Source organism: Osmerus mordax, chromosome 4, assembly GCF_038355195.1.
Source record: "Osmerus mordax isolate fOsmMor3 chromosome 4, fOsmMor3.pri, whole genome shotgun sequence".
Lineage (NCBI taxonomy): Eukaryota > Metazoa > Chordata > Actinopteri > Osmeriformes > Osmeridae > Osmerus > Osmerus mordax.
This window is the reverse complement of record NC_090053.1, coordinates 20150642-20161281: the sequence shown is the minus strand read 5'-3', so window position 1 is coordinate 20161281 and position 10640 is coordinate 20150642. Positions and strand designations below refer to the sequence as shown.

General features: G+C 44.5%; 1 protein-coding gene across 1 annotated transcript; it reads left to right on the top strand.

Moving 5' to 3' along the window:
* Nucleotides 1-4549: 4549 nt before the first annotated feature.
* LOC136942454 (protein FAM180A-like) lies at nucleotides 4550-10640 on the top strand. Its single transcript, XM_067235360.1, has 3 exons — nucleotides 4550-4711; nucleotides 9823-9920; nucleotides 10011-10640. Exons 1-3 carry the CDS (start codon nucleotides 4633-4635, stop codon nucleotides 10338-10340), a joined length of 507 nt encoding a protein of 168 aa, XP_067091461.1. The 5' UTR covers nucleotides 4550-4632; the 3' UTR covers nucleotides 10341-10640.

Here is a 10640-nt window from a genome sequence, read left to right as displayed (position 1 = left end):
TGATAGTTTGTATGGACTTGACATTGAACCGATGTAAAGAAATGCATATCCTAAAATAGTATACTGGGTTGAGACTTAATAATGCAATTCATTGAAATGAGTTCTGCTTTGGGTTGCATTGAGGGGGAGAATTCCCTGTAAAACTGAACAATTAAGAACAAAATGATGCATGTATTTATCATTTACACAACTTAAAAAGCAAGACATATATGGAGCATATCATAATAACATTACACTTCATTCACCACATGCACTGTGCACGATTCCCTAACATGAGCAGTTCATTCACACATCAGGTGGATGTCGGAAGACATCCAGGGACGCTTTGACAGGGAAGTTTGACATCAGCTTTCACAGGGACATCAATAGGCTAGTTAATGCGAGCTCACGTTGGCGCCCGAGACGGTTCTTTTTTTGTTTTTTTTTGTTTTTTGCAATAACTTGAGTGCAGATATATGGAAGCCAATCGGTGACATGTTTTTTTATTTTAGAAGTCATTGAATACGGTAACACTTTAGAATAATGGTCCGTTAACAAGTAGCTATGCAGGAAGTAATAGGTAGTTCTACATTAACACTGAAATTAATACTATTAACAAATATGGAACCAAGATTAACTAAGCAGTAATAGCAAATTTAGTACAAAGGTAGTTCCTTGGTAGGTATTTGATTCTTACTAAATATATATATCCTCATTGTGAACTATGACCAAGAGCCAGAGTAGGACAGCGAGCAACTCCGTCGGGTGAGGTTCAGGTGTTGCAACAAAAGCTGTGACCCATCAGAAACTGACCGCAGCTGCACATCGTCTGCCCGTGCGTATACAATATTTTGAAGTTTTACTCCTTTATTCAGCAGTTACAGTGGGGTCACGTGACTGGTCACCCAATGTGCTGGTCCATTAAATAATTAGTTCTTTCTTTTCTTTTTTACAGTAGAACATGATTATTTACAGTTTTAAATGTAGGTCTAGTGTAAGGTAAGTTATTACAAATGTCACTCGTGCATGCAGTCACAAAGAAACACATGTTTAGAAACATTTCAGAGAAAATGTACCTTAATATATTTTATTTACAAACATGTTACTACCACCAGGCTTGGGGAGTAACGGATTACATGTAACGGCGGTACATAATTGGGATACAAAAAAAAGGTAAATGTATTCCGGTACAGTTACAAAAAAAAGACGTAATCAGATTACAGATACTTTTAGGAAAAATTTGGATTACAAACAGGATTACACATATAAAATACAAATTTCTGTGGGCAATGTAGAACAGAAGACAGATTAGAAATTTCATATTTTGATTAAAAGTTCTGACCATTATAGTGATTAGTGGAACATTTTGAAAAAACTGAATTCCCCTCCTCCAAAAGTAGCTAGCTAGCGCTATGGCTGGATACTCCTCTCCATAACTAAAACATGTTCGACTTTCTTCCACAATCGACCACATTGGCCAAACAAGGCATGTACATTTATCTTAAAGTGTACATAATCTAGCTAGAATTCATGTTTTTCCAAGTTTCACAGAAATCTGCAAAAATCGAGGCTAAACAGTGCTACTACTGTCATAGCTGCCTGTCACGAACGGCCAAACCGGACACGTAGCTTAGTCAATTTTTTCCTGAAATAACTCAGGTCACTCCCACAACCAAATTCTTCGTAAGTAAAACGTTTAGACTTTTAATTGACAATATTGACAACACATATTAAGAAACCCTGACTACCGCGAATAATCATGCGGTCACAGTTTCTGATGGGTCACAGCTTTCGGTGCAATAACTGTTCTGGTGGTCGAGATCGGCGCTCTCAAACACCAGCCCTTGACTTATTGGTGTATTTATTCCAGTCAAATGACGAGAGCCTTGGAACTTAAATGAGTCACGTAGATTGTATTTATTTTTACTTTCTTTTTTCCATACAACTGCACCACTCATCTTGTTTTTTGTTCACCAATGCGGATGAGGACAGGAAATAAACCGGAAAATAAAATGCCGACTTCTTGACAAAAGCGGAAGTTTGTCACTACGCCTATGCACAGAGCCTACGCTTAGTTGTATTTTTTTAACGGATTATGTAGCTCATTAGTACAACCGTGAAGCCGTATATTAATATGACGTTCCTGGAAATGACACCGGTCCATCGAGGTGAAGTGGGTAGCGATGGTCATTCCGGCTCTTTTTCGTGAGCCGGCTCGTATGGCTCAGCTCACTAAAAAGAGCCGGCTCTTATGGCTCTCCAACGGCTCTTTAAAAAATACATGTTTTAACTATGAATTTGACTGTGATAGGTGTGAAAACAATTTGAATTAAATTATTAAATGAAATCATACTCGACCGTTACCACATATATTTAAAAATGCATTGATTTGTCATGGCTCTCCTCCGAGTTTTGACTACTCTCTGACTGTGTGAGTTGGCTCGGCCCTCCCTCATGCAGGATTGACAGGAACAGAATGTGAGGATGATCGTGTGCGCCTTTAAGCCTACAAGTATTTTTTTGTTGTTCTTTGAATCAGTCAATTATTTTAAATACAATGAAAATTAATTATTTCATAATCATTTAGTTTTTATAGGCTGTATTAATCTATTAAAAATAGAGTCGGCTCTTCAGATATGCGAGCCCGCTCCCGACGTTCACCTTCAAGAGCCGGCTCTCAAGAGCCGGATCGTTCGCGAACGACCCATCACTAGTAGTGGGGTAATGCTTCTTGTCCTTATGCCTTAAATTGGAAGAAGTTGAGAGGATATCGGCGAAATCGAGAATGGGATCGAGCGACAGAGAGGCAATAATGGTGGAAGATGGTATTGAGGCAGGTGGAGTTGATGTAAGCAGCGGTGGGGAGCTCAGTGACCGGGGTCGAGCGGTGTACGGGGCAAGGTCACTAAGCACGGCGGAGGAGAGAGGTGTTGCGGGAGAGGCTCAGGGACGAGGAGTCGAAGGAGCTGTGGGGTCCAGCAGGGAGAGGCCTGAACCTGCAGTGGATGATGCTGGGGCCGACCAAGCCAAAGGGTTGTCTGGCGGCGGAATTGGTGGCGTTGGAGAAGCCGGAGCCGGAAGAGCGACTGGCAGCGGAGAGCCTGGAGGTGGGGCGTCCAGTGGCGGTGTGCCTGGCGGCGGAAAGGCCAGATGGCCTTGGAGGTTCAGGGCGGGCATCAAGAATTCACTCCTTTTCGTTTGGAGGGACCCGGTGGCGGCGATGATCGTCAGGGACGAGTTCACCCGAAGGGTCCTGTTCGGCGCTCTAAAACTGACGGTTTGCCGAGGTGTTCTGCCTGCAGGACAATCTTCCGGAGAGGGAGTATGTCCTCACCCTAAAAACGGAGGCTATCGCGGCGTCGGTGCTGGCGAAATGCCGGGAGCTGGCGCAGGAGCAGCCCCTGGCATCCTATGAGGTGGTGGATTTCGCCCCCTGAGTGGGGCCTTTTTGTTCTGTTTTTCTGTTGGGGCGCATGGCACCCTGTGGTGGGTTGGTGTCTTTGTTTTTGTCGCCCACTGCTGTTTGTTTTCTGTGTTGCGGTTTCTGGTTTGTGAAGTGGGGAGTGTGTCTCTCTTTGCGTTTTGTTTTTTTGTGGGTCATCACAAGACAAAGTATCAGTGTCCCCCGTTTGTGTTTTGGTGTGTTGTATGAATAAAAACCATCAACATAAAAAAACAGGTCTTAGTTTAATATCTGATAGGTCGACCTGGCAGAAATACTAACATTTCTGCTGTCAGTTTAACCACAGCTAATGAAACATAGATCCATAAACACTGACTGGAGTCAAGCTGACGTGTAGTCCTGCAGGGATGTTGTTGTTTCAGCCTTTTATAAGCAGACAAAGTTCAGAACAGAGCATTTTTGTCAGCGCCTGTGTGCTATTCATGAACACAAGATGTTTCCCAAGGAAAGCTGGACTCAATATATAAAATATGTCTGTTATGAAAATGGCAGCAAATGAAAAGCATACAGTATTGAGAAGTTTGCTATAACAAACAGTGTGTGGACAGTTTAAAAGATGGTGATGAATATAAATATGATGATGAAGATTATGATGCTGAGATTTTGGGTGACTGGGGGGAAGTTTTTGTGGCTACTAGCGATCATCCGGGAGAGAGAAATGCAGTTGGGGCCCTTTCTCTCTTTCTCTCACTCAGAGAAGCTGATAACTACCATCTGTCAGTACTGACAGACTGGAAATTAGCTGACCAGAGGGAGAGAAAGAGAGAGAGAGAGAGAGAGAGGGAGGGAGGGAGGGAGGGAGGGAGGGAGGGAGGGAGGGAGGGAGGGAGGGAGGGAGGGAGGGAGGGAGGGAGGGAGGGAGGGAGGGAGGGAAAGAGAGAGGCAGACATAGGGAGAGAGAGGGAGACAGAGAGACAGAGAGAGGGATGGAGACAGACTGAGGGAGACAGACAGAGGGAGGGAGTATACAGGGGAGGGAGAGAAGGAGTCCGGCTCTATGCACTGAGGCGAATTGAGTCTGAGGACTCTGATGAAGGATGTCTGAGGTCTGATTCTGTGGTGTCTGTGGCTCTGACGTGTCTAGAGACAGAAGAGACTAGACAGGAGACTGCGTGGGGGTTACAGCTCACACTTGGGAGTGGGTCGTGCTCCACTCCATCCTGGGTCTGGAAGCAGGGGGCCAGGTCACCATGGCACCCTGGAAGGTGGTCGTGGTAACTCTGTTCTACTGCGTGATGGAAGCGTGCATGGCTCAGCGGCGGAACAAAGGTGAGACGTTGTTCTGTTTAGTCCATTATGTGGCTGCAGTTTCTTGATATTTCTAAAATTAACATTTCAAATGTGCTTAATATGTGTAAAAATGTGTATTTTTCCTAAAGACTATTTTGCATTGATGTGTTAACAATATATAGTCTCTAGATTACTTAGACATTTACTTATTTGAAAATGCTAAACCCTTTATTTCTATTTCTGTATTTAGTTATGAAAAGGCAACATAAATCAACTGCTTTCAGTTGATGCAGATGACAGGTTAATGACCACTGTTATGATAGCAGGAGCGCCCTATATTATTCCAATGATCATATATCAAGATAAAGTTCTTTTAAACTTGTCTTGGCCACAGCAGGGACTCCTGCAGACACAGGGTCCTATCAGACCTGCAGACTGATATAGTACAGGTTCAAGACCCACACACTCTAGGAAGCACAGGGTCCTATCAGACCTGTAGACTGAGAGTACAGGTTCAAGACCCACACACTCTAGGAAGCACAGGGTCCTATCAGACCTGCAGACTGATATAGTACAGGTTCAAGACCCACACACTCTAGGAAGCACAGGGTCCTATCAGACCTGCAGACTGATATAGTACAGGTTCAAGACCCACACACTCTAGGAAGCACAGGGTCCTATCAGACCTGCAGACTGATATAGTACAGGTTCAAGACCCACACACTCTAGGAAGCACAGGGTCCTATCAGACCTGCAGACTGATATAGTACAGGTTCAAGACCCACACACTCTAGGAAGCACAGGGTCCTATCAGACCTGCAGACTGATATAGTACAGGTTCAAGACCCACACACTCTAGGCAACACAGGGTCCTATCAGACCTGCAGACTGAGAGTACAGGTTCAAGACCCACACACTCTAGGAAGCACAGGGTCCTATCAGACCTGCAGACTGATATAGAACAGGTTCAAGACCCACACACTCTAGGAAGCACAGGGTCCTATCAGACCTGCAGACTGATATAGTACAGGTTCAAGACCCACACACTCTAGGAAGCACAGGGTCCTATCAGACCTGCAGACTGATATAGTACAGGTTCAAGACCCACACACTCTAGGAAGCACAGGGTCCTATCAGACCTGTAGACTGAGAGTACAGGTTCAAGACCCAAACACTCTAGGAAGCACAGGGTCCTATCAGACCTGTAGACTGAGAGTACAGGTTCAAGACCCACACACTCTAGGAAGCACAGGGTCCTATCAGACCTGCAGACTGATATAGTACAGGTTCAAGACCCACACACTCTAGGAAGCACAGGGTCCTATCAGACCTGCAGACTGAGAGTACAGGTTCAAGACCCACACACTCTAGGAAGCACAGGGTCCTATCATACCTGTAGACTGAGAGTACAGGTTCAAGACCCACACACTCTAGGAAGCACAGGGTCCTATCAGACCTGTAGACTGAGAGTACAGGTTCAAGACCCACACACTCTAGGAAGCACAGGGTCCTATCAGACCTGTAGACTGAGAGTACAGGTTCAAGACCCACACACTCTAGGAAGCACAGGGTCCTATCAGACCTGTAGACTGAGAGTACAGGTTCAAGACCCACACACTCTAGCCCTGTAAGACCCGACCCTATAATTTCAAAATCACTATCAGATTTTTTTGGAACGACTACATTTACATAACCAATGGGTCCTATTGTCTTGCCTTGCAATGCTATTGTATAAATTTGGTCTTTCAAAAAAAAAAAATTAGCAATTAAAGAGCTCAAGGTGACGTTGTCATTTTACAACAAGGGGTCTTACAGGGCTAGGCAACACAGATCCCTGTCACATCTCTGCTAACACAGTAGAGAGGCCTGTGTTCAATACAGTACAGAGAGGCCTGTGTTCAATACAGTACAGAGAGGCCTGTGTTCAATACAGTACAGAGAGGCCTGTGTTCCATACAGTACAGAGAGGCCTGTGTTCAATACAGTACAGAGAGGCCTGTGTTCAATACAGTACAGAGAGGCCTGTGTTCAATACAGTACAGAGAGGCCTGTGTTCAATACAGTACAGAGAGGCCTGTGTTCAACACAGTACAGAGAGGCCTGTGTTCAACACAGTACAGAGAGGCCTGTGTTCAATACAGTACAGAGAGGCCTGTGTTCAATACAGTACAGAGAGGCCTGTGTTCAATACAGTACAGAGAGGCCTGTGTTCAATACAGTACAGAGAGGCCTGTGTTCAATACAGTAGAGAGAGGCCTGTGTTCAATAGCATCTTACTCATCATTGTCCTGCCACATCTGATAGTCTCCTGAAATTCGTAGCACATACTAACATATAAGATTATCATCGGGTGTACGTTTCCTGACATTTTTGTCAGTTTCTTCTGTTCAAATGAATCTGGTGTTTTTACTTGATGAGGTTCTGAAGAAATCCATTTAGCAAAGATGGAATTCCTGTTAAGTGACTCACCCTGTGTTTAATTCCATCCTTATCGCTCAGAGCTCTTCTGCTGTCTTTGGGATAAACATTGGGACAGTTTTGTCCCAAATTAGGATTTTCACCAAAGTTTTCAAAGGCTTAGCTCAAATTCCTGGACATCAGCCAGTTTGTGAATTCATCCTTTGGCAACCGCAGTTCAGTGCTTCTGTGTTATTACAACATTGTGAACACAATTCATAATCCTATGATTATGGTTGTATTGTATTTTTCAACACTAAAAACACACACACACACACACACAGCATCCCTTATCCCACCCTGTGGACACGCCAGCACGACAGACTCTCTCTTGATATTTTTGGACCGCCAGACCCATCTGTGTTGGTTTAAGGTGGTGGAGGAGGAGAGAGGATGTGACATGGAAGTAGTCTCTCTCTCCAGCTGGCCTGATCTCTCTGAAAGGCACATGTATCCCAGATGGGCAACACTGATGTTTAGATACTGGAAGAATTCTTAGCACACACCTAACCTTGGTATTCCTATAGGATAGAATACCTCCAACCACATTCAGATACGGTCTGTGGTAGACGTTTTGGACGGTTGTTCTGTATTGTTCTGGATATTTGAGACTGGTTCTTTTTTTCCTATTCACTCACTGGCATTTATCTTGTGTTGGAAAGCAGTTTCCTCATCAGGATGACCTTTCATTTAAAAAATACTTTTTTAAAGACTGTAACAGATGTCTAATGTAATGGTTCACTGTAGTTTGACACTTCCCAGCACCATCAGTTCTACTGAATAACTGGTTCCTTAAACGCTGACTGATTGAACCTACGGTTGTTGACGTTTAAACCTTCATTCCAGTTCTACTGTCGGCTACTGAGTGTGTTTTAACTGTTAGCAGCTGCTGCGTATATGAAAATATTTGAAACATTCCAACCATTAGCTGCTGCAGGAAACTGATAGCCACTAAAGAATGACGACTATGTCTCCATGATTTCTACTGATGTAGATCTGGTCAAATATATGTTTTTTATGTAGGTTATATGAAAGATGTCTTGGTTTGTAGAGCAAGAGGAAATAATAACTATTTCATAATTTGTGATTTGGTTTCACTTGTTGTTTTGGCTACAATATTATTATTCCAAGGATTAAATCTTTTAAAAACTGCAGTGTTTGATGATTTGTTGCTTTAACGTTCTTTCTAAATAGATACCCTTTGCTAAGTAACATCAAATAAGCTATCTACTGAAACACAAGCACACAATGACCACTTAAATTGTCATGGAAATGTTGAGGAAAGGTTGGACAATAGTCAGCTGAAGGTTAGCCAAAGGTCATCCAGATATGGACCTGTAAGAAGCCTTTCGTCATATTTTAGCAAAAAACGTGACCTGGCAGTGTCGGTGAAAATGACCTCACTGAGCTGTAGGCTAACTAGGGCTTAGAGAGTATTATGATTGCTAACTCTATTAGTCCAGCAGTTCCTGGAGGAACGATGTTAGCCCAGCGACAGACTAAGGAACACAATTTGAACTAATTCTTTGAATTCATTTAAAATATTTTCTTGCTAATCAATTCTTTGCACAGTGGTCTGAGGGATGCCTGCTATGCTGGTTAAAAGTAAAATGTCTGCTGGTCTTTTTGCTGTAAGCAAATAAAAAAGACCAGAAACCATTTCCTTAGATAGTCAGTTCATCTTCAAGTAGGAATCCCTAGGCTGCCTGCTTGACTGTCTGCTCACTACATCTCCAACTCCAACTATCTGGGATATTATGACCCCCATACCTCCTGAACTGTACGTCTTAACAGGTCCAGATTTAACACTCAAGTCTGAACCCTGGCTCAGTTCTAGGGAGGAGGAGACCCGGTGCTGTTAAAGGGTTTTACTGGACAATAAGTGGAAACAGTAGCTACACCGTGTCTGGATCCTCTCCATCTACTGTACCTTCCTGTCTCTCCTCTCCAGCTTTCTTCATCCTCTCTCACCCCCTCTTTCTCTTTCACACTGTTGTCTCTCTTTTTCTGTCTCTGTCTCTCTCTCTTTTTCGCTCTCCTCTCTGTCTCTCTCTCTCATTCTCTCTCTCTGATAAATGATAACAACGCTTACCTGTTATATTAACTATTATACAGTATTTCAGTCTAAGGCACAGGTTTTGGACCAAACAAGCATGCTGTTCTCATTTACGCTCACATCAAAACTACGGTCCGATTACGACCCGTCCTGAGCTGCATTTGTCTGAAGGACAAACTTGGGCTCGGCTTCTGCCCTGCGTTCATCCACAATCTGCTGCCCACGTGCTGGTCTGACGGGGGGACACATGTCTGCAGTACCTGCCTCTGGACTGGGCCTCTAACAGGTCTGACGGGGTGACATGTCTGCAGTACCAGCCTCTGGACTGGGCCTCTAACAGGTCTGACGGGGGGGGGACATGTCTGCAGTACCAGCCTCTGGACTGGGCCTCTAACAGGTCTGACGGGGGGGGGACATGTCTGCAGTACCAGCCCCTGGACTGGGCCTCTAACAGGTCTGACCTCGACCTGCACTGATACGCTGTGTTAGTCTTGCCCTGGGAAGAAGAGAAGAATTCTGCTGTTTTGTGAAAAAGTGGTGCAAGAAACAGAAAAAGTGTGAGAAAAAGTTGGTTGGTTCTTTTTTTCTCATTCCATCCCTCTCTCCTTAATCTATTTCTCTCTCTTTTCATGATCAGCTCTCTTTCCGTCTGCGGTCCGAGTGAAGAGAGGGATGGCATCGATGGTGAACCCAACCTTCCACAACTCCATACAAGACGTCAACCTACTCTTCGAAGTGAGCACTTTTGTATAAGGACCAACTAACGCACTGTATACTGAGTAGTACCTAACCTCTGAGTTTCTCTCATCCGTCTGGCCATGCTAGATCCTGCTGGCAGGCCTGCAGTTCGGGGGCGAGGCGGGCCCCTTTTCCCTGCCGGACGCAGAACTGGCCTCCCTGCGCCAGACCAGGAAGCTGGAGGTCATCTGTGAGGACGTGATCCCCAGGAAGCTGACCGAGGTGCGACGCCTGACCTCTGACCTCAGCAGTCACCTGGGCCACCTGAGACCAGAGGACTTCGAGCGCACAGTGCTGACCATGGTGTACACTGCCCAACGAATCTCCAATTCCACCTCCGGCCAACAGAGGGAGGTGTGGGCAGAGTCTTTTGTCAGTTTGTTCCAAGCCATCAAACAAGACCTGATTCCGGAATAAGAACCTCTTGCCGGGGACCTGCAAAACCACCACCGAAATGACAGTTTGTCTGTGGAGGTGTTTGGCATGTGGTTCTGGTGGACTCCTAGCCTATGCCAGGGAAGATTAGTCAGACTTGACTTCAGACTGTACATCTGCCTTTTTGTGTGAGATTTTTCCATGACTATGATTTTTATTCTTTTCTTCTTCATCTGGACTTCCTGGTTTGAATTTTAAATGATGTTGAGCAGTTTAGTATTGCTATTGATCTGCATTTAATTTCCATTTATATTGATTATTAGCACCGTGGCAATGTTGTTT